Source organism: Megascapheus bottae, chromosome 21, assembly GCF_031878675.1.
Source record: "Megascapheus bottae isolate mThoBot1 chromosome 21, mThoBot2.hap1, whole genome shotgun sequence".
NCBI classification, from domain to species: Eukaryota; Metazoa; Chordata; class Mammalia; order Rodentia; family Geomyidae; genus Megascapheus; species Megascapheus bottae.
In genome coordinates, this window is record NC_143529.1 from 11,075,225 (window position 1) to 11,103,188 (window position 27,964).

The 27,964-nt window shown below is 42.1% G+C and overlaps 1 protein-coding gene across 1 annotated transcript; it reads right to left on the reverse strand.

Annotated features, from left to right (window-relative positions):
• Positions 1–803: 803 nt before the first annotated feature.
• Positions 804–27,964, reverse strand: Flacc1 (flagellum associated containing coiled-coil domains 1). Its single transcript, XM_090354599.1, has 15 exons — positions 27,669–27,964; positions 23,704–23,868; positions 23,214–23,273; positions 22,028–22,076; positions 20,288–20,421; positions 17,775–17,868; positions 15,227–15,288; positions 12,996–13,093; positions 11,167–11,219; positions 9,510–9,609; positions 7,785–7,888; positions 5,405–5,467; positions 2,810–2,899; positions 2,586–2,695; positions 804–1,029 (listed from the first exon to the last, which is right to left on the reverse strand). The coding sequence occupies exons 2-15, from the start codon at positions 23,814–23,816 to the stop codon at positions 906–908; spliced, it is 1,254 nt and encodes a 417-aa protein (XP_090210725.1). The 5' UTR covers positions 23,817–23,868; positions 27,669–27,964; the 3' UTR covers positions 804–905.

Here is a 27,964-nt window from a genome sequence, read left to right on the forward strand (position 1 = left end):
GTTTGTGTTCACTTTGTTTATGTTTCTTGTTATTGTTTTGTTGCTGTTTATATTTTTGTTTTTGTCAACAGCATCTCACAAGTAGAAAAAGTTCAGGTTCAATGTTGACATTGGTTGTCAACCTTTCAAAAGTGAGAGCTATCATATAATGACCAGAATATTTTCTTCTGAAAAATTAGAATGTCTTGCAACATTGGTGTCAAGCAGCTGAGACAAAACAGGATGAATGAAGGTAGTTTCATTTGCTGGAGTCTTGCTCTGAGTTTGCTGGTCCCCTCCCCTCTCCTCATCCAATCTCTATTCAGGATTCTGCCATTGACCCTTCATCACTGTGCCTACTTTTGTTGTCTGCCCTGTGGGCACATACCCACAGGGTAATGATTTGAGAAAAGCAGAGAATTATCAGGTGTTCCTCTTTAAGTCATTGGGGAGGCCTTATGGTTGGGAGCTGAGAAGTATATGTACTATAGGCATATATTTAAGAGAAAAATGGTCTGTAATAAAATAAATAAATTATCACTCTTATTAGTTAAGTGCTCTAGGGTGACATAAAGTACAGTTCAAAATATACTCCACATGCAGTAAGAGGAAGTCCTTCAAATAAATGTTTCCAATAAAATTGGTAAATGTGGAAAAGAAAATAGTATGCAGCTCAGAGGAAGCTGAGTTCCAGATACAGAGGAAAGTGTTCTGTGAAGAGTCATGGTAATCTATGAAACTGAGATAAGAACTTAAATTTTCCCAGCCACTGAGAAGAAAGACAAAATGTGAAAAAATAAAAATAGCCAGAGCAACCCAAGAACTCAACTCATCACATGCATTTCTCAAGAAAACCTCTCAGAAGTTCCCTGGCCCTGGTAAGGATGGTGTTCCTACCCTCTTCAGCTGCGGAGAACATCTTTGAATTATGATGTTTGTTTTTTGTTACTACTATCTTCTATGTCAAAGTCATTTTCATTAGCGGCAGTGGAGGTTGACCCTTCAAATGTTCTTTCACAAGTCTCTTCATTCTTGGCATTTATCTGTTCCCTACAAAATCAAAGGAAAAGTCTTAACCCAAAGGTTAAAGGAATGTAGACTATTCAATGGATTCTCAATATGTGGGGTAGAAATGTACCTTGCTTCCTTCCGGAGAGACTAGTCTTTCTCATTACTTTAATGTTTTCAATGTGGTGGCCAGCTGTACCAGCGAGGACTTTTCCACTGAACTCATATGATGAATAAAGTATTAACCAAATTTTATTTAATAATTGAAGACCTAGCTTCAAGTAACTATAATTTCCTGATAGGAAGTGGGTTTTTTAGGGAAGCAGAAGCAACTGCATCTGTGAGTAACCTACTAACACCAAACCTCTGAACTGTCAGAGAAAATATTTGAAAAACACAACCTTCGGTCACAGGACTGAAGAAACAGAAATTCAGATAAATTTCCTGTGTCAACTTGCATAAAAACAGACATGAGGGCCGGGAGTTTGGCCTAGTGGTTAAAGTGCTTGCCTAGCATGCATGAAGACCCGGGTTCGATTCCTCGGTACCATATATATAGAAAAAAGCCGGAAGTGGTGCTGAGGCTCAAGTGGTAGAGCTCTAGCCTTGAGAAAGTCCAAGGACAGTGCTCAGGCCCTGAGTTCAAGCCCAGGACTGGCAAAAAAAAAAAACCAGGCATGAAGGTAAGGGAGAGCAGTTTAGTTACCTCTCACTTGAAACTACCTCCACTACTCACTCTAACCTCAGCAATCAGCTGTTGGTCTAATCTCAATACAGTCTTCTTCCAGAAAGTGGTGGTGCACAGACCTTGCCAAGGACTATCTTTTCTTCTTCTTTTTTTTGTTTTTTTTACTTTTTCCTTTCATTCCTTCCCTTTCTCCTTCCTCCTCCTTTCTCTCTCTTTCTCTTTCTCCTCCCCTCTCCCTCTCCCTTTCCTTCCTTTCCCTCCTGTCTCTTCCCTTCTATTTTCTTTTTCTTTCTTTCATTCTTTTTTTTTTCTGTCAGTCATGGGGCTTGAACTCTGGACCTGGGCGCTGTCCCTGAGCTCTTCTGCTCCAGACTACCATCCTACCCCTTGAGCCACAGTGCCACTTCCGGTCCTCTGGTGATTAATTGGAGACAAAAGTCTCACAGACTTTTGTGTCCGGGCTAGCTTTGAACCATGATCCTCAGATCTCAGCCTCCTGAGTAGCTAGGCATGAGCCACCACGCCTAGCTTCTATTTTCTTTTTCTTTAGTTTTTTGTTTGTTTTTTGCTGGTTCTGGGGTTTGAACTCGGGGCCTGGGCACTGTCCCTCTAGAGCTTTTTTGCTCAAGTCTAGTGGTCTATCACTTGAGGCACAGCTCCACTTCTGCTTTTTTCTTTTTATTTTTTTGGTAGTTAAATGGGGATCAAGAGACTCATAGACTCTCCTGTCTAGGCTGGCTTCAAACCACCATCCTTATATCTCAGCTTCCTGAGTAGCTAGGATTATAGGTGTGAGCCACCAGAGCCTGGCTTTGGTTTATTTTTTTTTTTACTTATTCCCCTCTCAAGTGCCCTCCCACTACTCCCTAGGGTAACTCAACCATGCTGTTTTGCGCAGCAGTTGACAAACCTAAGTCGATTATTTTCTTCAGCCAAGGTCTGTATGGTGTACTTATACTTTTCTTCAGCTTCCTCAAGCTTGGTCTGGAGTGTTTTCTCCAGATTTCCCACTGCAGCTTTCTGAAAGAGATAAATTTTAACAGCTGTCTTCTTCAGAGCCTTTCAGGGCAGTACAATAGTGAAAAACAGCAGAGACTTGGCTTCCTCCCTAGTCACCAGCCAGCCAGGACTCACCTCTCTCTGTAGTTCCATCTGGGTTTGGTAAAAGTTTGTGTTAAGTGATTCCAAAATAAGAGCTTGTGCATGCAACTCTTCCTCTATGATCTGTACGAGAAGAAATGATTCCAGTATAACATGCCAGTATCTCCCTATTTATTCTCTTCTCAAGGCATCTGAATGCAATACTTCAACTTCAACTACTTGTTCTTTTCCACCACTCACAGCCAACCCAGGAATCCCACCCTCTCTCTGTCTCTTCCGTGTGCACTCTGGTTTTCATCTTCATTGTTGCTGATGCACAGCTTGCCTTCACCAGAGCTCAAATGGATGAGGCCAGCGGCCATCAGCCATCTGGTCAACAAACAGTCTCTGTTCAACACAGGTTACAGATTCCAGTTTTATGATGCTCTGGAAAAGCCCAAACTCTAGAATCTAAAAAGATTAATGGCATGGGAAGGGAAGGGAGGAATAAACTTGTGGTCAGAGGGCATCCTTAACGAAGTATAACTATTCTGTCTGATAGACTAGTTGACAGACACATGATATATTAGGCAAAATTCACCAATGAGTGAACCCTTGTATAACCTATGGACTTAAATAATATCTTAGTATTGCTGGTCAACTGCAATTAGTACATCACCTTAACAAGATATAATGGGAATAACAGGATGATAGTATAAAATGAATAAATAGGAAGAAATTATGGGGACTGAAATGGAATAAAGTGAATCTTTGTACTTTTTGGTCTAATTTTTCTATAAAATTATAACTTCTCTACAAGTCTAAAGAAGGAAGAGGAGCGTGTATACAAGTCTTAGAAAGAAAAATGATTAGGAACATGAATGTGGCTGGAATAGAAGAGCAACAGGGTAGTGAGCCAAGGTCAAGGGCTGCCGAAGGGTCAGTTTATCTCTGGCAAGATGTGGCAACCTGAAAATATGGGGAGCCATCTAAGCCATCCATTTTAGGTGTGCATGGGTCTCACTGTTTGCATTTATCTCACTGTTCTGTGGAACAGTTATTTGCGTGGCAGAAGCAAAGTGAGGGGGAGGAGAAGGGGAACAAAAAGGGGAGGAGAATACTGCTGCAGTGCAGGAAAAGAATAGTGGACTGGGGGGATGGGCAGCAGAACTGGAGAGAAGTGGATGAACTGGATACATTTTAGAGTGTTGGTTGATGGATTGGATGGGGAGTGAAAAAAAAGTCTATTTGAATGCTTAGCTCCCTTCCTTAATGTTTCCTTTTCCTATTTTACTTTCTATACAGATTTATAATCATCTAAGCAGATGCTCTCAAAGAAGGAAGGCTTTTGTCAGTTTTGTTTACTGCTAATCCCGGTTCCTAGAAGAGTGCATGGCACATCACAGGGTTTCAGTAAACAGCAATCAATCATTGGAATGAATAAGTTAAAGAATGCAAAATAGTGCTTGCACAAGGTAATTGCAGCATGTGATGGTACTTCACCAGTTTACACATCAGAGAGGATGGACACAGTGTGGGAAGCTCTAGAGCTCTGATTACATTGAGAAGGTCAGGGGGACTGACTGACATCTGAGACAGTGTCTAGATTACTTTTTGGCCCCTTCACCACCTTACTATCACTATAGTAGCTACAAGGTGCTAGTTACGGGGTACTACTCGGATAATCAACAGAGAGAAACAGACACATCTATGAGCACAACATAATTTCTTCAGAGGAAAGATCCATTTGTCCTGCTGAGGTTAAGTCTGTATGGGCAATAGCATTTGAGTTGGTATCTCAGATATTGCTGAATATCAAAATGTATAGAGAGGATAGAAATGGAATTTCAACCTAAGAGAAAAACATGAGCAAAGTTGGTAACATAATGAGAAGATTTTGTTACGTAAGGAGCAGCAAAACAGATCAACAAAAGTGGCTTTGCGCCAGTTGTTGAGAATCCTGGCTCTAAGAAGTGCCCCAGTGTGTCCCAGCGGATGAGACTCTCTTGTTAAAGCTGGAAGCTGGATAGTATATTTGCAGTGACCCTCGAGTTTCAAGGACAGGGTTAGAGTCAGTATTTCATGAGGAGGTTTAGAATTTTCAGAAGTCTTAAGGATGTACATGACATTTTATCATTCAAGGTCCTTCTGTACTTATAATCACACATTCCTGGTACTGTGACATATCTCTAAAAAAGCCACCACTGTTTTTGTTTTTACAGAAGGTTCCAGAATTCAGTGAATTTATCTTTAGATAGTCGTGTGTGTGTGCGTGTGTGTGTGTGTGCGCGCGCGTGCGAGTGCGTGTATGTGCACACATGCACATATGCACACATGTCAGTCCTGTGTCTTGAACTCAGGGCCTGGACACAGTCCCTGAGCTTTTGTGCTTAAGGCTAGTACTCTATCAATTTGAGCCACAGTGCCATTTCTAGCTTTTGGTAATTAATTGAGATAAAAGTCTCATGGATTTTCCTGCCCAGGCTGGCACTGAATGGTGATCCTCAGATCTTAACCTCCTAAATAAGTTAGGATTAAAGGTGTGAGCCACCATTGCCCAAAGTTAGATAGTCCATTTTTATTGGCTTGGAAAAACTTTTACTGATGTGTTTGTAAGACAGCGCTATAGAAAAATATGGAAAAACTTACATCTTTGGTCTTTCTCAGCTCCTGTAATTGCAAGGTATCCCTTTCATGCTGCTTCATAAGCTCCTAAAGACAATTTCATTTGGAAAAGGTCAGCATCGTGGGTCTAGAACTTCTCAAGAATTACACAGCCAGTAGAGGATTCAGGTACACAATACTCACCAAAGCTTAGACATGACTATAATGACACACATTATTAATGAATGATGACATTTTGAAATTAAATAATGAAAATATTATGTTTTAGCCTTACACATTGACAAATATGAAAAGAAATTATGCTTTCTTTTACATGCAAGTACTTCTTGTAATAAAGTAAGGAGAGAGTTAAATTGGAATGTAAAAGTCACAAAATATCCATATAAACTACCATGTAGTATTACCAGGTAGCATTCTGTGTTTTCTATGTCTTCCAATTATTTCACCTCAACTCTGGCACTTTCCTACTTGAGCCCTGTCTCCACTTCCAGCCTTTTGATGGTTAAATAGACATAACAATCTCACAGATTTGTCTTCCCAGGTCAATTTCAAACCACAATCCTCAGATCTGAGCCTTCTGAGTAGCTAGGATTATTGATGTGAGCCATTAGCACCTGGCTTTTGACCACCATTTTTTGAAAAAAAATCATTTCCCTATTGTCTTAATATATCTGTGAGCGAAAGAGCAGACTCTCCATTCTGTTCCATTTAAGTATTACCTATACTCAAGCCAATAACTAGCCTTAGCTAGTGTAGTTTAAAACCAGCTAGTAAAGGTCATCTAACTTTGCTATTGTTTTTCACAGTTATTTAGGCTTTTGTACATCTTTTGCATTTCTATGTAAATTTTAGGGCTACATGGTCAAGCCAGAGGTGGTGTTACCCATCTGTAATCCCAGCACTTGGGAGACTGAGACAAGAGAATTAAAAAATTGAGGCTACATTGTGATACCAAAGAGATAAAGAAGGGAAGAGAAAAAGAAAAAAGAGAAATAAAGAGATAGAAAAAGAAAGAGGAGGGGCTGGGAGTTTGGCCTAGTGGTAGAGTGCTTGCCTAGCATGCATGAAGACCCGGGTTCGATTCCTCGGTACCACATACATAGCAAAAAGCCGGAAGTGGTGCTGAGGCTCAAGTGGTAGAGCTCTAGCCTTGAGAAAATCCAAGGACAGTGCTCAAGCCCTGAGCCCAAGCCCAGGACTGGCAAAAAAAAAAAAAGAAAAAAAAAGAAAGAGGAAAGGATGGAGGGAAAAAAGGAAAAGAAAGGAAGAAGAAAAAGTTACTTTGTTAATTGAATTAGCTGGATAAAAAAAAACCTTTTGATTGGGATTATAGTGAAAATAAAGGTCAATCTTTATAGAATTGAAGACCACAGTGGCCTCTGTTAAGCTACACATCTACTGTTGGTAAAGTAAATCTCAGTGTACTCCAAAGCCAGAGAACTATCTGGTGCTGTAAACTGTTTTGAGTTCTACTTGTTAGTTTATGTTTACTTAATGTCTGTACATTTTAGAAGAATTCATTTTTCGTTTTTCTTTTAAAAAAATATATTTTTCTTATCGTTAAGTAGTTTCACAAAGGGGTTACCATTCAACAAATTAGTTCATAAGTATAATGCATCCTGATCAATGTCACCTCTTTTGCCATTCTCCCCCATCCCTCACAACCACACCCATAAATTCTCCTAGTTTCATAGCATATGCATCAAATATTAACACGGCACTCAGCCCTTCACCATTCCCCTCTTCATGAGTCTCAGTAGTGGTGGATTGACTAGCAATTGGTTAGCCCTCATCTACATTAACTTTGAAGTAATTACTCTCATTCACTGTGGTGTGCAAGACCAAATTTGCTTGATTTAATTTGCACCAATGCTTATCTCTTCAGCATTGGATGAGAAGGATCAGAAATGTGATTTTGGGAAAACAAGGAACTTGAGGTTTTGCATGTCTAGCATTCTGTCATCCCCTGTTAATTATGATTTTCTTTTCTTCTTCTATTTTTTTTTTGCCAGTCCTGGGCTTGAGCTCAGGGCTTGAGCACTGTCCTTGGACTTTTTCTCAAGGCTAGAGCTCTACCACTTGAGCCTCAGTACCACTTCCGGCTTTTTTCTATGTATTTGGTACCTAGGAATCGAACCCTGGTCTTCATGCATGCTAGGCAAGCACTTTACCACTAGGCCAAACTCCTGGCCTCATTCTAGTTTCTTATCCTTAGTAAGATTATCTAGCTATAAAGGACAACAAGACTGCTGGTCTATTTGTATGTAGTTCCAGGAAAGCTGGACAAAGAGGAAAATGTCCATCAATGCAAAAAAAAAATCAGCCAATTATGAGAACCTATCTGGAATCTCAGCTCTGTTGCCTGGACTACATATTGAATCATGGATGAATTTGATTGAGTTACCTCCTTTTCTCGAACAAAGTTCTCAAAGATATCACTGTAAGATTTGTTTATTTTCTTCTTTTCTTCTTCTGACTCTAACTCGAACCTTTTTGCCATCTTATGTTCTGGGGAGGGGAGAAAAAAAACACACCTATGTATGAATGTGGGAAAAGTAGGTGCAGAAAAAAAGTCCAAAATATCTAAAGATAAAATTATTTCCAGACTGAGTCAAACTCAGGGCCTTTTCATCTTGGAACTCAGGCTCTAATGCTCTCTGAGTTGTTTAAGGGAGAGTGAGCATGGGGCTTATTCTTAGTCACATTGGCTGTCAATACCAACATCTCTGGGGTTTACACAAAATCTGCTTATTATTTTGTTCATTCTCCCTGCTGAAGTAACCATGGTGTTTTCTTAGATATTATAATCTTAAAAAAAAAAAAAAAAAGCTTTCGGGCCAGAAGTTTGGCATAGTGGTAGAGTGCTTGCTTAGCATGCACGAAGACCGAGGTTCAATTCCTCGGTACCATATATAGAGAAAAAACCTAGAAGTGGTACTGTGGCTCAAGTGATAGAGGCTCTAGCCCTGAGAAAGCACAAGGACAGTGCTCAGGCCCTTAGTTCAAGGCCCAGGACTGGCAAAAAAAAAAAAAAAGAAAGAAACAAAGAAAAAAAGCAAGCTTTTGACTAGCAGATGCTTTTTTCTGTGCCTAACCTTGGGACAGAAGTAGATTTTTATTGTTTTCATGGGTGGGGAAACATGCCCACCGAACTCTAATAGCAAACAACAAGAAAAAGGCATGCCCAACAATCCAGTGTCACAGTTTGGGGAATGAGTAGGGAGTTTCAGGGCTCACAGGGTCACTCTAGACAGAGCTACATAATGAACAGCTAAAATGTGGGGTTTCACAAATGAGTAGTTACACATCAGCTTAGACTCTTGTGACACAGGAGGTGCTTTACGACTAACTAGAAGGTTGGGAGATGATCTGGGTGCTGGTGCTCTGGGATTCTAGGTAAGGGAATCCTAAGCAAAACCACAGAGAGGAGGCTTTCATCTCATGGCCAACTTCAACTCCAAGGTCTTCATGTTACCTCCTAAGGGCCAGAGTTCTCACCAAAATGTGGGCTGACTTCCCAGAGGCAAAGCAAATCAGTCAGTAATTTGGGTTTAGCTAACTAAATGTACAAGGGACCGCAGCTTAGGCCTGGGAACCATCCCACAAATTCCTTCCTCTATTTTTCAATTTATGGTAAAGCTCGCTGAATGGTGGGTGGTACACCTATGGAGCTATGAGTTATGAATGTTGGAAGTATTAAAAATGTTTATCAAATATGGCTCCCTTTGGGAAACATGGTGGAGGGGACAGTAAGAGGCTCTCGTTGTAATCAACAGTGCTGTCTCCCTATCTACACAAGTAAATATTTCATATTCTAATTCAGAAACTGCTGGAACTTTGGGGTCACCTGTGTTCAAGTATCAAGTTACTATTCCTCTTGAGCCCCAATACTTCTAGACTATGGCAGCCAAACACGGAATCAGTGAGTTTTGAAAGCTGCAGGCATAGATCCTTAGTTCAGGAGTCTCTAAACTCTAAGCACCTTTCCATCTTTCCACGTTGAGAATCCAGCATGTAGCTCCCTCACCCTTGGTAATTGAACTCAACCTCCCTAAAGTCAAGACTTGTTTAACAGCTGCGGTTTTGATACCGTTGTCATCAAAAATCCAGAAGTTTCTATAATACTCACTTTGCTGTAGAAGGATCTTTTCTCGCTCTAACTTCTCATCCTTCTCCCATTCTGCCTTCCGCTTGAACCACCTATCTTCCATTTCATCATAAATGCTATCCTGCAGAGGCATAAAAGTACCATGAAGAAGAATGTACTAAAATAGGAGGCCTATAGAGGCTGTAAATCCATACCTGGGGACCCCTCCTAACCCCCTGTGTTGTTCCTCTTAGCCTGACCCTCTGTGGTGTATGGGAAGAAAACCCCAGCCTAAACCAGCAGACAGCTGGTGGAAAACTATGCATAGAATTTGCAGGGATGGAACTTGACTCCCTTTGAAGCCGGCTTCTTCTCTCTCACAGGTCAGCCATTCTTGAGCCACAGAACTCCCCGTTCAGTAGGACATGGAGAATGATGGGAAGTATCTGGAGCTAATTTGATCATTTAGAAAATACTGGGAATTTTTGTAGACACAAGTTCTCACTATATAGTCCAATCTGGTCTGGAACTCACTGGCCCAGCTTCTTGTTAGACTTTGTACATGCTTCAGTTTGGGCCTCTAATTGTGCAAATTGTGAGAAAGACCCTCATCCAGGTGGCCACAAATAGCTCCAAATGCATACCGTTACTCTGCTTATCTAAACCCTCTGCCAATCCAGAAGGGGTCAAAGCAGCATCAAAGTCCTAGGCCTCTCCTCCTTGCCATGCTCCCAGGCCTCCTAAAGTCTGAGCCAGTCAACAGGAGTGGCATTGGCAGCTGTATTTAATCTCAACCACGAAAGGAAATTACAGTTGCTGAAAGAAATGGGTGCTCTCTGTAAAACATCTGACTAGCCATGGCTGGCCTGGGCTTTCGGTGCTCAAACCTGGAAAGTCACTAGAGCGAGCCACTGTTGAGGACAGTGCCCAACGGGCTTGAAGCCTCCAAACTTCCCCTGTTCCTTTCCCTCACAGACAAAATAGTGTTTTCTGTTATCTGGAGTCATTGAGAAATAACTCAAATGGCCAACAGTAGAGGAATAACCAAATGTCCAGTGACACTTATATTAAGATAATACTAGTCTATACAAAAGGAGATAAGGCATTCTGACATGCTTGATGAGGAGATACAAAAATGTATATAGATTTGATAGAACGTGGTCTCAACAGTAGTTTTAACAAAGAACAAAAATAGAGGTTGCCTTTAGTTGATGAAACTTCCATTTGTTGTTACTGTTGGTTATTTCCTTTAAAAAAATGTTTAAGGGGGCCAGGAGTTTGGCCTAGTGGTAGAGTGCTTGCCTGGCATGTTCAAGTCTTCGGTACCACATACATAGAAAAAGCCAGAAGTAGCACTATGGCTCAAGTGGTAGAGCTTAGCTTGAGAAAGCCCAAGGATAGTGCTGAGTTCAAGCCTCAGGACTGACAAAAAAAATTTTTTTGAAGAACAATAAACAGCTATTACTTTTGTAGCCAGAAATCTATTTCTCAATAAGCTTCTTTAGGGCTTAGATGGCCATGGTCATGCATGGAAGCCACTGGGTTCTGTTTCTCTCTGCATAGTCAGGGCCACTTAGGGCCTGGGATGCTAAAAGGTATTATTTCTGGGCAAGAGCTGGATGCATCTCAGTGTTACCAGTCAGGTATGATACCAGCTTTTCTCACTTGTATAACCCAACAAAGCCCCTCTGAATCTCACCTGATACATATGAAACATGTTCTTCAAATACTTATACTCCTTTTCCATCTCCTCTGGATAACAAAGAAAAAAAAAACCCAACAGGGTCATGTTACTCCTCTAACATGCACATTTCAAATCCAAATATGGGCTGTCTTGTACATCTCCTTACCACAAACTCTTCTTTAGGTGGGGAAGCCTTTCTATTCCCCAGAAAATCACCTTGGAAGCTTATTTAAACCTTAAAATGTTGAACTCCAGGGCTGTAAATTTGGCCTAGCAGTAGAGTGTTTGCCTAGCATTCACGAAGAGCCGAGTTGGATTCCTCGGTACCATACACATAGAAAAAATGCCAGAAGTGGTGCTGAGGCTCAAGTAGTAGAGCACTAACATTGAGAAAGCCCAAGGACAGTGCTCAAGCCCAGAGCTCAAACCCTGGACTGGCAAAAATATATATATATATATATACATATTGAAATCTATGTTAAGCCTATCAAATTAGGATCTTAGCAGAGAGACATGCTTCTAGGGGATTTTGGCACGCACTAAATCTGTACTACAGTTTAACAAAAGCCACAAAGGAAAATCTACATCTGGGGAAAAGAGGAACAAAACCTTAAAATGAATATCTGTTTCTTAAGTAAATGTTTTCTAGTTTACAATGATTAGGAGAACAATACATGTTTGTAGGAGTATTAGCAAAGTATACTACTGTTTAAAAATTAAAATAAAGGAAAAAGTCTCTAGAATTTCTCTTTGGAGATTAATCTGTGAACCCACAATTCTGAAGGGCATACCCTGATCTTCCCAAGGACATAATAAACAATGACATTACATGGCCAATATAATCCTTGTACATCAAAGACCATGTAGTATGTCAATGAGATTTTAATAATAATAATTAAAGAAAACACTGTCCTTTTATGGGTGAAGAAACTTGGGGCTTCAACTCTGGATCTGGGTGGCGACCCTGAACTCTTCAGCACAAGGCTGAGCCCTTTGAGCCACAGCACCACCTGCCACCTCCGGTTTCCTAGTAGTTAATAAAGAAAAGAGCTCACAGTCTTAGGGTCTTCTGTGCCTGGGTTGACTCTCAGATCTCAGCCTCCTGAGTAGCTAGGATTACAGGCGTGAGCCACTGCACCCAGCACTTGCTGAATCTTGGTAGCATTACACTTGTAGAACATTTAGATATACTTTAAAAGTATATTCACATGAAATATTTTTTATTTCAAAGAATTTAAATTATCTTTAATTGCACAAAAGGGTTTCAATTCAATATGTCAGTTTGTAAGTACAGAGTATCTTGCTCAACCCCTCCCATTTTCTACCTGCCATCTATCCCAATTCCATCCATCTCCTCAAGCTAGTCAGTTCTCTTTTCACGAAAGTACATTGGGCTGGACACGGTGGTTCACGCCTGTAATCCTAGCTACTCAGGAGGCTGAGATCTGAGGATCAAGGTTCAAAGTCAGCCCAGGCACAAAAGGAACTGAGACTCTTCTCTCCAATTAACCTCTAGAAAATGACAAGTGGGGCTTGGCTCAAAGGTAGAGCAGTAGCCTAAGCTGAAGAGCTCAGGGACAGTGCCCAGGTGGAGTTCAAGCCCCATGACCCAAAAACTATTTGTCTACTCTTCATCTCTCCATCCATCTGCCCCTCACCCCCTGTATTCAGACACAGTCTTTCTTCTTTTCAGTCTCATGCTGAACTGCCTTTTCCACTTTAGCTTCAGCAGGAAGCCTCAGACACGTGGACACCACCCATCCATAGCCCGAGCTGCTCAGTCCTAGACCTCATCAAGCTTTCACCCCTCCTCCCAGGGTCATTCTCCCAGGTCCCAGTAGTACCTAGCTTCTCCTGAGCAGATGCCTTCTCTGCCTTCAAGGCTTCTTTGTAGTTGTTCTCTAACTTACTGAGCTCCATCTTATGAGACTTCGTGAGCTCCCTAGAGAACCCAGAACACCACTGTCATCAGTGAGAAGAGCTGAGCCACCCACTGCCCTGCCCTCCCCTCTCCTCTGTCCTCCTATTGTGAGTGAGGTCCTCAGTTTCTCTAGCTTCTGGCTTCCATCCAGAAAGAGGTAAGAGGACCCTTTGTTTCTTTCACCCACTTTTTAAAAATGGCGCTGTCAGGGTCCATATACTCACTACCTAAGAGTACAGTCTTTGCTTGGGAAACTGAGCTACAATAGCTCCCAGGTTATTTCCCAGACCAAGCAGGCAGTTCTTGACATTGTTTGAGTATTGAAATGCAAGTCTATATGAGTCATTAAACCACAGAGTTGGAAACCACTTTGGGCCTTATTAAGTAAAAAAAACAAAACAAAACAAAAACCATTCTGTTTCCAGGTCCATGAAATTCTAGAAGAGGCAATGTGGAGAAAGTAAAAGATCAAGGGTTGCCAGGGCTTGGGGTAGAGTGGAGTGGGATGAGACGGGGAGGGGCAAACAGGTAGAACACAAAGGACTTGTAACACAGTAAAACTCTTCTGACATTTCCAAACCTAGCATGTTTAGTCCTAGTAGTGAACCATAAACTGTGGATGATAGGTGACCATGATGTGTCAGTTGTAACCAATATACCAGTGTGGTGATGTTGATGGTGTGGAAAGCTGTGAGTGTGAGACATAGGAAATATATAGAAACTGTCTTGGCTTTTCTTAAAAAATGAAGTCTAGGGGCTGGGAGCATGGCCTACCGGTAGAGTGCTTGCCTAGCATGCACAAAGACTCTGGTTCGATTCCTTGGTACCACATACACAGAAAAAAGCTGGAAGTAGTGCGTGGCTCAAGTGGTAGAGTGCTAGCCTTGAGAAAGCCCAAGGACAGTGCCCAGGCCCTCAGTTCAAGCCCCAGAATGTCAAAAAAAGATGAAGTCTATAAATGAGCAAATAAATAAATGTGTATGTAAAATGCTACGATGCAACTAGGGGTGCAGGGTCTTCATCATCATTGTAAGTGATTTAGAAAGGCAACCATTCATGATGTACCAAATGATTTGTGCTTTAGCAATATAGTACAGAAAAGCAAAATTAAGCAAGCTAATAGATTCATCATTTTAAATGCATTTTTTTTTTGCCAGTCTCGGGTTTGAGCTCAGGGCCTGAGCACTATTCTTGGACTTTCTCAAGGCTAGAGCTCTACCACTTGAGCCACAGCACTACTTCCAGCTTTTTCTATGTATGTGGTAGTGAGGAATTGAACCCCTGTCTTGGTGCATGCTAGGCAAGCATTCTAACACTAGGCCAAACTCCTGGCCCCAAATGCATTTTTTTTGTGTGTGTTTGATAAGAGCATTTGAAATTTTCTCAAAGCAATTTTGAGACAAACATCTGTATTGGCACAAATTATAGAATCCCTTCTCTTTGAAGTCTGAATGGCATTTTCTTCTTCCATTCGTCTATTGGTGGAACTTAGGTTGGCTCCACAACTTACTGTTGTGTAGAATGCTGCAACAAACATGGGAGTGCAAGTTTGCTTTTCCCCAGAAAGCCTAAAATCCCTCTAAAGCAATAGTCATCCGATCAATCAATCACAGTGGATGACTCAGCTAGGAATGCTATCTCTCTACAGGACACAGGCTACTCTGGGTGTAGCTGGAAGTCTGGCAGGGGATTCTGGGATTTGCTTCGCCCACACAGAGAATAAGCGTCCACATCCTTTCCTCTTGACTTGTCATTGTTTTTCTCTTCCCATCCCCTCTTTCTACTGTACCACACTGAAAGTTAAGACTGGAGAAAGGAAGGAAGGAAGGAGGAGAGTGTGTTGAGAAAAGCTGTTATTTATCATAGAAATCCCATAGAGGATAAATAAGAAGGCTCTTCTCAGCAGCCAACAAGATCATCATTGAAATGAGAAAGGTGGATGATAAAATACAAAAGCAGAAGTACAAAAGCCCTGAATCACTTCAGTGACCATAAATTAAGCCATTCTGCCCACAAAGACTGCCCCAATCATCTCTGCCCCCTCCCCCACAAGATCTGACTAGACTCGGCATCATGTGAAGTTCCAGGAACTAGAGTCCTGCAAAGGGGCCTTAGCAACTACAGCCTCCCAGGACTTATGTGAAACAAACATACCTGCTCATGTTCTCAAAATGTTGCTTCAGCTCAGCACAGCGGAGATCCATTTCAGTGGAAAGCTTAAAATGAGAACATCATTGACCACCCAGGGCTGGGAACAGGATCCTCGTCTTCTGCAAAGCCTCCCCAGTTCCAGGGGTGCTTCCACCCACACCTGTCCTAGACACATTCTACAGGTATTACAGAGGAACTAGAACAATGCCTATTCCCAATCTGTTCATAAATCTGATGGTGCATGGAAACTATCTCTTACACTACAGTTTGTAGACAGTCTGATTTCCTCTGTCAGATTGTTTTTTTTTTTTTTTTTTTTTTTTGGTGCCCGACCTGGGACTGGGGCTTGAACTCAGAGCCTGATTGCTGTCTTTGAGCCTGTTTTCTTTTTCTTTTTCTCATATCACGTGAGCCACAGCTCTGTAGCTGAATTTTTTTGGTGCTCACTTGGAGATAAGAGTCTCATGGACTTTTATGCCTGGGTTGGCTTTGAACCTAGATTTTCAGATTTTACCCTCCTAAATAGTAGACTGTCATTTTATTGTAGGATTGTGACCTTTGGATTCAGGTCCTTAATTAAACTGGTCATTTATTGAGCAAAAAGTTTGGCTTGGAAGAATAAAATAAAAATGATTAGCAGTCAGAATCTGCCTTCTAGGAATTTGAAGCTGTTTGGTTTGTGTTTTCGGCAGCATGGTTGGTTTACAGCAGACAAGAATTGCTCTTTTTCTTTTGTTTTTGTTTTTGTTTTTTTTGTTTTTTTTTGGTTTTTTTGCCATTCTTGGGCTTGAGCTCAGGGCCTGAACACTGTCCTTGGATTTTCTCAAGGCTAGAGCTCTACCACTTGAGCCTCAGCACCACTTCCGGCTTTTTTCTATGTATGTGGTACCAAGGAATGGAACCCGGGTCTTCATGCATGCTAGGCAAGCACTTTAACCACTAGGCCAAACTCCCGGCCAAGAATTGCTCTTTTTCTAAGGTAACTATCATTCTAACATAGCAAATCTCTTGTCCTGAGTCTCAAGAAGAATGGACACCTTCAAAGCCATGTGGCATGGGGACAAGATCTTGTTTCTCTCCTACTAGGAAGGCACAGAGGCTGCCTGGCACAACCAGTCTCAGCCTCAGCTACTGACTGGCTAGCCAGGACTACTCTTGGCTACAGGGCCACACCACAAATTGGGGTGGGGTTCACAAACAGAAGTACTTTCAAAAACCTCAATTTTGGGTCCCTCCAGGGACATGGTCTCTCAAGTTGCCTTCTATTAGCCTATGCTGATGAGTCAGATGTACATTCTGCCTGTGCAAATGAGGTAAGCTCCTCAAAGTTCACTCTTCCTTCTGCAGAAGGACATAAGATAGTGAATCAGCAGTGAGGGTGGGAGATCTTGGCCTGAATCATAATGTTGGGTAACTGTAGAGTTCTGACCAATCCAGGGGTGAAAGACCATGTGCTGGATGGAATTGGAGCTCCCCTCCCCGCACCCCAAGTGAGGAAGGTTTCATTCACCAAAGAGGAATTTTCTGAGCAAAACTCTGGTCTAGCATTTTTTTTTTTGCCAGTCTTGGGCTTGAGCTCAGGGCCTGAGCACTGTCCTTGGACTTTCTCAAGGCTAGAGCTCTACCACTTGAGCCTCAGCACCACTTCTGGCTTTTTTCTACATGTGGTACCGAGGAATTGAACCTGGGTCTTCATGCATGCTAGGCAAGCACTTTAACCACTAGGCCAAACTCCTGGCCCCTGGTCTAGCATTTCAATCCACACCCTCAGGGACATCTGCTTGAGCTGGGGAAGAAGGGCCACTGATGAAACTGATGATTAAACTCGGACATGTGTCACTTGTGTAGCTTAAGAAGCACAAAGAAGATGCAATGATCAATGTAGCTTCTGAAGTATGGGTGTTGACAGTTTTACTGGTAACAAATGGTGGACATGGGAAGAAGCTTTTCTTATGTGTATATGCTGGTATTGTGGCTTGAACTAAGTGCTTCCTATTCTCTTAGTTTTTTTTTTCTTTTTTTAAAGTTTGGCACTCTACCACTTGAGCTACACCTCCACTCCAGGCTCTTTGCTAGTTAGTTGGAGATAACAGTCTTGGAGATTTTTCTGCATGGGCTGGCTTTGATCCTCAGCTCTCAGTCTCTAAAGTAGCTAGGGTTCCAGGGGTAATCCTGTGGGAAGTGACACTGGAGGCACCTGTCTGTGAGTATCATTAGTGAGAACCTCATAACCTTTGAAATTCATCTTCTCACTAAGGACAGATGGGAAGTGACAAGAACCTTCTAGCGTGGAGAGCACTGTCCCATCTGAGAGGCAGTTGGAGACTTCCTGGAACTGAATGAGTCAGGCCTGAGTTCTTGCAGATATGGATGGAGAGGACCTCACAGAGAAATGCTACTGCATACATGTTCCTATCTCCAGAGTCCTATCTCCTAGGCAAAAAGGTTCACTGAAGTCAAGTGACTGGTATCTTGCCTGGCACATAGGTAGTCTGAGAATGTTCTTCTCATCCTCTCTGAAATGGTATTGGTTAATGCAAGGATTACTCACCAACTTCTGAGCAGCGAGGTGGTCTCTGTTCATCTGTTCTATGATTGCAGTCAGCTCTGAGATCTGCTCTTCAAGGTCAGAAATGATTTCAGTCCTGTAGGACAAGCAGTTCTATCATCACAACGCTTACTGCTGCACCAGTCAGATGTGTGGGCTGACTAGAGTCTGGTCTGGTGAGATCCAGGACATGTTTTGTATCTGTTCCACGACCATGGGAGGGGATGGTGGGATGGAGGGGTGGTCTTGGATAAAGTATTTCACAGAAGACTGGTCGAACCTCAGATCTGGCCTTTTGGCTAAGCTAGCTAAAAGTGAGCAGGGTGGTTTGGTGCCCTATTGAGTGAAGAGAAATAGAAATATATCAGTCATTGATTAGAGCTTGAGTCAGTGATAGTTCAAATGAGAGAGATTAAGAAAAGAGAAAATGGAGGAATAAGACTGAGGTTGACTGTGAATAACACACAAGGAATGAGACAACCATGGGTCTCAGGGGATTTAAAGGAGTGGCTTTCAGGCCACTGTGGTGACTGCTGTCTGTGATCCCAGTTACTCAAGAGGTGGAGGCAGACAGATAATGACATTGAGGCTGTTCTGAGCAAACGTAATGGTAAGACCCTGTCTCAAAAACAAAATAGAGCTAAGAGCTGGTATCTTGTTTGTAATCCTAGGCACTTGGGAGAAAGCTGAACTTGGAAAGACTGATGTTCTAGGTTAGTCTGGGCAAAAAGTTGTGAGCTCCCATCTTGAAAAATAGCTGGGTTATTTAGTTATCTAATCTGTCATCCCAGCCATTTGGAAGGCTGAGATCAGGAACATCACAATTCCAAAATAGACCAGAAAATGAAGTTCAAGAAATCCCCTCATCAGAGCACAGTGGTATACAACTAGATAATTGGCAAACATAAATAGTCCCAGATCAGCCATGGTAAAAAAATCAATATTCTCAGAAATAACCAGAGCAACAAAGACTGGAGGCATGGTTCAGCAGTGGAGTGCCTGCACAGCACATGTGAAGCCTAATGGCAAACAAACAAACCAAAAAGGATGAGGGTATACACAGATCAGGGAACTGGTACTACTTTGTATGGAGAAGCTGAGAGGAGGGATACAAGTCAAGAAACTCTAATCCCGTGGCCAATCATCCTCCACATCTAATGGAGGACATGGAGATGTGGGGTAAGGAAAGAAGACACAGGGGGAGATGATGCTAGGGCATGAGAAACTTGAATATTGAGAAACCACTGTATTTTGAGTCCTAGAAACAAAACTCACAGCTTTATCAAGTAACCAAACATGGAGTATTATTATTTTATTATGCCCCAGTTGGTGACATCTTTCCCTATATAAACCTAAGAGTTCACTGTAGGTATTAGCTTGACTATAGATATATTACCCATTCTCTTCCTGCAGAAGGTTGTGGAAAGGAAGTGAATGCCCCATAAGATATAAAGACGGGGACTTGGTCTAGCTTCTGTGGGCCAGTTCAAATCAGAAAAACCCCACAACACAGTTATTATTCCAGTCCAAATCTCTTCCCAGAGGTAACCACTGTTAACCATTAAGCTGTATACATTCTTTAGATGAACAGATGGTAAGTGATCGCATGTGCATGTGTGTGTATGTATGTGTGTATGTATGTGTGTTGTTACTCCTGCTGCTCTTTTAGATTTTTTTGTCTTAGAAAATGATCAAGATATATTGTATTTATAAATTGATATGTTCAATTGAAGTCTCTTTGTAAAACTAAAGATAATAAAAAAATTAAAAAGCAAAATGGGGGCTGGGAGCGTGGCCTAGTGGTAGAGTGCTTGCCTAGCATGCACAAAGCCCTGAGTTTGATTCCTCTGTAACACATACATAGAAAAAGCCAGAAATGGTGCTGTGGCTCAAGTGGTAGAGCACTAGCCTTGAGAAAGCCTAAGGACAGTGCACAGGCCATGAATTCAAGCCCCAGAAGGACTGGCAAAAAAAAAAGCCCAAAACAGTTTTCATAGCAGAGTGAAGTCTGAAGGGAGAGCACAGCTTTCTCACTCTAGGTGAGAAGATGCCTGAATATGAGTGGGCTGCATGGTGGAGAAGACTGGGACAGGAGACATAGCAGGTGGAATTTAAAGGCATGTCACTATTCCAAGTATGGCACTGGATAATTGCAAGTGGGCAGAACTTCAAAGAGACAGGATAATCGTGTACTCAATAGATGGAGATGACTAGAACTTTCTACGCTGCATCTCCTAGCATGGAAGTTTTGAACTAACAACAATGAAAAAGGAGATGTGCAGTTCCAGCCTCCCAGAAACCCTGACTTTACTCAATTTTCACAGCAAATCCAGATGATTTTAGGGCTATTTCACCTGATGTTCACCCCAGAAGCAACTGCTCTCTTAGCATGAATTACACAAACTCTTTTTTCATAGCAGGGACCATATGGCCTGAGTATGGACTTCGGGGACTTGTCCTTGAGGCTGGACCAGGCTGAGCCCACTCTGAAGAGATCTAGGTTGTTCTAAAATTACCTGGAAGTGGCAACTTTATCCAAGATGTCAGAATCCAACTGTTTTTTCCTATTGAACAACTCCTCCCCCAATGTGACCGAAATCTGCTCACGATTCCGAACGAGTTGATAGCCAGGTGACACGTTGACTACTTCCTGGGCACCGAGGTGGAAGGCAAAATAAAATTGCACACATGTGAGTTTCCTTCAGATCCTCTACTATTGCCTACTCACTTCTTAAAAATGGAACCATGACATGAGAGTCTACAGCCCAGGTTCCATCCACACCTTCCTCCAATCACCATCCTTCCACTTGTATCTCTGAGATCCAAGCTCAGCACTAAGATGACTCTAGAATTGTTCCTAGAGACCTCTCATATGCAATGTTGCTTAACGGAACCATTGTTATCATGGTCTTCATCCTCCCTTGTGGTCAAAGCCAGGGAGCAGGTGGGCACTGTGGAAATTAGTTTCAGCACTGGGTAAGCCTGAGTTTGAATCCTTGGCTCAATTTTGTGACTCAGTTTCCTTATCATAACATGGGGATAATAATTTTTCCTCAAGGAGCTTTTGTAGGAGGAAAAAAACACAAGAATATACAAGAAATGACTAGCATGCATTCTTTCCTCCTCTTTTCCCTACTTGGATGCCAAGTTAGAATTCTAGCAAGCCTACTCTGTGACATGGACTAGGATAAGGTCCCAGCATCTGGAACTGTGGGGGACACAGCTGTGAGGGATACCTGTCATTTCCCTCTCCACACAGGTATCTTGCACTTGGTTTCTCATGAGTCATCAGTTTGACTCACTATCCTATCTCCTAGAGGGATTTTCTTTTCTTTTTTTTTTTTTTACTCCCTCCCTTCCTCCCTCCCTTTGCTTCCTTTTCTTTCTTTCTTTCTTTCTTTCTTTCTTTCTTTCTTTCTTTCTTTCTTTCTTTCTTTCTTTCTTTTTCTTTTTCTTTTTGCTAGTTCTGGGGCTTGAACTCAGGGCCTGGGCACTGTCCTTGAACTTTCTCAAGTCTTATATTCTGCCAGTTGAGCCACAGCACAACTTCTGGCTTTTTCTGTGTATGTGGTACCAAGGAATTGAAGACAGGACTTCATGCCTGCTATGCTAGCACTGCATCACTAGGGTACACTCCTAGCCCAGAAATTATGCCTCTATTGGTTTAGATTGTTTTCTACCCAGACCATTAAAGAAATGCATAATTCTTGTTTAAGGGAAAAATAAGACAGAAAAAAAACAGAACAAAAAACAGTTTTAAAAAAAAAGTGCATTTTCCAAATGTACCTCTTAGCTGACTGATTGCCCGTGCCAGACCTGTAAGGCATGACCACAGGGATGAAGTCTGTGTTCCAGGGCAAGTATCCAAAGCCTTCTGGGTTTGAGCCCCATCTCTTTTTCCCCTAGCACCCTCCTGCCCCTGATTTCCTTAGGTACCCTGACATCCCCTGTCCCAGGATTCATGGCTTTCCACTCGTGGCAGAGGGCATCCTGCATCTGGGCTTGAACTGTGCACAGGGTTAGACTAGCACCGTCTGGTTCCCTGGGGACACTTGGTCCAGCTTATACAAGAGTGCAATGAAACTGTCAGTTTGGGGTCAATCATGGCTCCTCCACTAGCCAGGCACATGTCATGTGCACTATTGACAGCACCTAGTGCTGAGACTCCTCGGATCATCGTGGAGATTCTATGAGGTGTGTTGAAGACCACCATTTCCCATAGTATGTGCTTGATAAATTGTCCCAGTTCTACTCACAGTCTGTGTTTTACTGCTCTCCCCTTGCTTTCCTAGATGAGCTTTCATCCTGTACAAGAAATCAGAGCATCAGAAGTCCAGACCGTAGGCGATACATCCTGATGCACAATCAGCTGAACCTCTGTCACGTGACCTTCTTGAGGGGGGCATAGGATGGTTGGGGAACCCTTGATGCAGGCCCTGGTGAGGCTCAAGTCCAGCATGCGTCTCACTGGGCTAATTAAAGGCATGGGCAAGGCTGTGGCTCTTTAAAGGTTCTTGCAACTCTGCTATTGCTATCACAGCTTCCCTGCTGCTTGGACCTCCTCTCTTACATACTGTAAGAGACTTGACTGTACCTACTTGGAAAATATAAGCTCATCTTTCTCCATTTCATGGTCCACTGTTTCATAAGTTTAATTCTATCTGCATGCCCAACTCTTTGCACGAGAACATCTCTGGAGGCCATTGTCCTTTTTAGTGCATTCATCAGCTCCTTACCCTCTCTGGGTCCCTATCTCATCACTCGCCCCAAGCTCCCTTCACTCCTGCTATCCTGGTATCTTTCTGGAGGCGCGTGCACACACAGCATGAGGGACTGTTCTTCCTTCGCTGTACACAGGCACTTGCGCTAACTTCCCTGCAGAAAACAATTCCCTATGCAGCACTCTTTTCTATGTGGTATTTGCCAGCTCTATATTAATTTCTTCATAGTCATCTCCCACCTGGCCAGAATGTAAGCTCCAGGGAATTTAAAGTGGACAGTTCCCAGTAGACAAAATAATAGGCATAGACCTAGAACTAAGTAATTTTTCTAAGCTCATCAAATGGGACTAAAAGCTTTAACTTGTGGCTGACACACAGATGCAATCTTTAGAACACCTTAGCCACAGGACAGTAATTGGCAAGGCAGGTTCATTGCCGTTGGTAGGTGTGGGAGGGTCCCCTAGCCATTAGTTATTTTTAGGGCCAGAAGCAGCTGCTGAGGACAGAGTAGATGAGAGGTGATTTTTGACTGCAAACAAGAAGACCACACTACCTACAGGGAGGAGCTAAGATTTTGAGAAAAACACTGTGGATTCTAAGCCATTTGCTGACATCGGTGGCAACAAGTTAGTTGAAGCTGGCAGGACAATGAAGCTCAAGGGAGAGAGATCATTCACATGCCCAAGAGCAGTTCCTATCTGGTGAACTTACAAATACTTACTTGGGGGTAGCAGGAGGTTTTACTGTTGGTTCTTTTGAAGTTGATACAAGAGGAATTAGCCTGGAAGTGAAAAATCAGTAATTCAAAGGGGAGTACAGGAAATTTACAAGCATGTTTCAAAATTCCAGCTAAGTACCTCTTCACAGTGACCCCCAAATTGGAACAACTTAGATCTTGAAGATCTGAAATCTTAAAAACTTCAGGCCCAAGACCTTGGCACTTGTCCACTTGTCCTGGGTAGTACCACATGGGGAGGGCAGATGGCCCCAAAGCTGTTTGACTGGAAACTGCACTTCCTCTATTGTACCAGTGCTGAGACTTCTTAAAGAAGGAAGTCTCAGCCAGGGCTTGCAAGGCAAGCAACAGCCCATAGGCATTAAGGAAAGCCATGAAAAGCTAGGCTTTCTGGAGCACTTGGGATTTGGCTGCAAAGGTTAGTGCAGATGAAAGACAAGCCCCTTGCCCCTCACCCATCTCGCATTACCCTTACTTGGGTCTTCCTGAAGAGTTCTTGTTTGGTGGCTGAGGGGTCTTGATTAGCTTCCTTGGCCCTATGTTCCATGGGTCCCAGCAGGTGCAGTAGATGAGAGGGTTAGGGTTCATGGCACAGCTTATGGGGCAGTCTTGTTAATTTAAGAGGTTCTTAAGGTTTTTGCTAAAATGAGGAACATAACAGCAGAGAGTTAAATCACTTAGAATGAAAGCAAAAATACTTAGAGGTAAATTGGAAAGAACTATGTGAAGAACCAAAGAAGGCTGGAGGAATCTGACATGGTATAAGGTCTTAACTACATAGAATGATACTCCATTTTGCTTACCTTGAAAGAAATTTAAATTTTTTCATAATTGAGTTCTTTCTGTGAGCCACATGTATTAATTAATACTCTCCTAGAAAGGAAGTTCCCAGCATTTCCTGCACACAACTCCATGGAAAATCATCTGCTTCTCAAACTATGGTGCAAGTGAACATCCTACCTTCTCATTCCAGTGCACTAACCTGAATTACAGACAGGACACAACCCTTCTTCCCAATCACAAGGGTAACAACTATCAGATTAACAAAAATACTAATGCAATTTTCCAGACCTCCATGAATGAGAATGTAGCAATGAGCATTGGTTCCTACCTGGAATGCCAAAAAATTTGTATAAGAAAGTAAATGTAATTATAGATTATCAAGATGATCTATATTGATCTAACTGAAGAATGAGTTGTGACTATATGGGATAAATGGGGGAGAGGATGAAGGGAGGATAAATAAGAGCTTTTACTATACCAGGAAGTCAAGAGAGATTTAAATTGAAAAGTTTTAAACAAATGGAGCTCAAGAATACAGCACTTGCTTGGTATATATGATGCTGGGCTGTATTCCCAGAATTGGCAAGAAAAAAAAGGCACGAAATGTAAGTTTAAGGCAGAAACTACAGGTATGGAGGGTAAGACAAGCAAAAGCTGACTTTTCCTTAATTTTATTTATTTATTTATTTATTTGTTTATTTATTTATTTTTACCAGTCCTGGGGCTTGAAATCAGGGCCTAAGCACTGTCCTTGGGCTTTCTCAAGGCTAGAGCTCTACCACTTGAGCCACAGCACCACTTCCAGCTTTTTCTATATATGTGGTGCCAAGGAATCAAACCTGGGTTTTTTTTTCCCAAACCTGGGTTTTTGTGCATGCTAAACAAACACTCTACCACTAGGCCAAACTCCCAGTCTCATTAATTTGAACATTATTTGATTTTTAAGTGATTAGAGGTAGATTATTTCATAAACAATAAACATGAACATCAAATTGTGTTAGGAGAAAACCAAGTTCAATGGAAGTATTACAATGATAGCAGACTTAACTTTAACTTTAAAATTTTTTTATTTATTTTTATTTTTATTTTTTGTCAGTCCTGGAGCTTCAACTGAGAGCCTGAGCAATGTCCTTGGGCTAGAGCTCTACCACTTGAGCCACAGCACCACTTCTGGCTTTTGCTATGTATGTGATACCAAGGGGTTGAACAGGAATCTTTGTGCATGCTGGGTAAACACTCCACCACTAGGCCAAATTCCAAGCCCCAACTTTAACTTCTTAATGACTGGAGTAAATTTGCTTAAGAGTCAGATATAAAATGAAATGAAAACTTTTCTTTGCTACATGACTGATGGATAAAGAACCTAGGTATGTGGTCTAATGACTTAGAGCTAAAAGGCACCAGTAGACTAACTCCCCTTTCCAGATGAGCAGTGTTTGCCCTGAGGATATGTGGTGATCATGTGTAAACTTGTAAATGCTGATGTATCAGCACAAATACAAGCTCACATGAGTACTGGCTATGCTTCAGATGGCTACTAGTGATATCCCTTGCTCCTTGGTGAGCTTATAATCAGCAGGGCTGTCAAATGAGAGCTGAAGGAGCTTTGGTACTAAGACAGAAGATCTGACCTTGGGAGAAAGGAAGAGCATGCAGGTAGAGATGGGGGAAGAGACAGACTGGACAGACACCTGGCACCAAAGAGCCATATAGAATAGAGATCATGGATACAAAGGAGGCCAAGGTATTGGGAAACTGCTAAGGTTACTCATATATAACTGTTCTTGATGTGCTATGTTTGGATTTCCTGTGAGAGATGTCACACATCTGAGTAAAGGAAGAATGGTCAGGGAAGCAGAGGGAATGAGGCAATCAAGTGAGAAGAGGCTGCAGGGCCTGGGTTGTAGGTGAGAAATCTTGGAGGAGTCCAGCCATGGTTAGGAAAATGAAAACAAAAACAAAAACATGTCAGAGAGGAAAGGGACCAACCCTGAGCATGAAGATGTATGTTCTTGGAGCAGGAAGTGAGACGCCATGGAAGGCCAGCTCCTAGCCACTGTACTTTCTTTTTTTTTTTTTTTTTTTTTTGCCAGTCCTGGGCTTGAGCTCAGGGCCTGAGCACTGTCCTTGGACTTTCTCAAGGCTAGAGCTCTACCACTTGAGCCTCAGCACCACTTCTGGCTTTTTTTCTATATGTGGTACCGAGGAATCGAACCCGGGTCTTCATGCATGCTAGGCAAGCACTTTAACCACTAGGCCAAACTCCCGGCCCCGCCACTGTACTTTCTATGATGTGCCTTGCTAATCCAGCTGGACTATATGGTTCTTGAAGGCCAGGCCTCCACCTTGACCTTTTCTATGTCCCTCACTGAGCCTGACTGTCCAATTTGTCTCCAAGAGTTGTGTACAGAGGGGTTACAATTATGTAAGTCAGATGAGTACAATTATTTTTGACAGGGTCACCTCTTTCATTTTCTCCCTGTTTTCGCCTCCAAGTTGTATAGTTCATTTCCAACATACTGTTTAATGAGTACCACTGATAAATTAGTTTACCCTTTTCCCACTGATTTTAAATAATCATTTACAAAGATTTTTTGTGCTGGTCCTTGGGCTTGAATTCGGGGCCTGGACCCTGTCTTTGAGTATTTTGCTCAATGCTAGGCATGCTACTGCCAGCTTTTTGGTTGTTAATTGGAGATAATAATCTCATACTTTCTTTCCCAGGCTGTTTTTGACCTGTGAGCCACATATCTCAGCCTCCTGAGTAGCTAGGATTACAGGCAGGAGCCACTGGTGCTTTGCCAGTTACACCAAGATTTAAATGATCACGTAAAACCTATAAAAGGACTGGGGGTGTATCTCAGTGGTAGAGTCTAGTACGTAAAAGGTCTCCAGCATAGAAAAGAAACAAACCAAAAGAACTCACTGTGTAGAAATATAAAGTCTTTAACAAAAGATATAAAAAAGGTGTGCATGTATTGGACACAATAATGTCAAAGTGTGTATGAGATAAATATTAGAAGAAAACATTAAAACATTGGTTGGCCCCAAATGCCAGAATTAGGAACCTCGCGGGCCAACCCGCCCTGCCCATTTTGCTTGGGCTTTGAAATCAAGTGGGTTTGACTTTCATGGAGGCGCTTCTACTTAGGTATAGGAACTGTATAAAACGTAACTTTTCTGAGTCTTCGTTTTCTGATTTGCAAAATGGGGTCTTGGAAGTTACTAATCCTGAGGTGGTTTGAGGTACTGGGGGAGGAGTTAGGACAAGTAAGCTGGCAAAGAGGACAATTGAAGGACTTGGATGGGCATAGCCGAACACTAAGTAACTAGGCCTACCAGTTAAATGTCAGGTTTTGACTTTAGCATCCTCTCTAAAGGGAACCACTGAGAAGCCGTGTGTGTGTGTGTGTGTGTGTGTGTGTGTGTGTGTGTGTGTGTGTGTGTGTGTGTGTGTGTGTGTGTGTGTGTGTATGCCTTTTCCCCCACTTACCTTCCTTTCCCATGTTTCTCCCTGATAATTTACATGAGACCCAGAAGGCTGATATGCCAGTTAATGACACCATTTATGAGCCCACAGAGCCTGCAGAAAGGGTTTCTGGTTAGTGTAAGTAATCAGCAGGAAACATTTTACAAATCTTTACCAAAAAAGCTTACCTTGAACTGTTCAAAGATTTTTTTGTGTGTGATTCCTTCTCAAATTGAGTCTTAAAGAGACTTAAAATTGTTAAGATACTAAAACAGTAGTATGTATAGTGCAGACGGACTTTCAGTGAATCCTTTTGGAGACTTTTATCAAGGCTGAGCTGGCACAAACAGGAATTTCTACTTGAGAATACTTATCTCTTGGTATTAGGTGAAAGCCAAACTAGAGGAGAAAGTCAACCCTCCCTTCAGAGACTTTTGACTGGGCCTGATGAGAGGTTTATCCTTAAGATGGCAGTGAAAGTTTG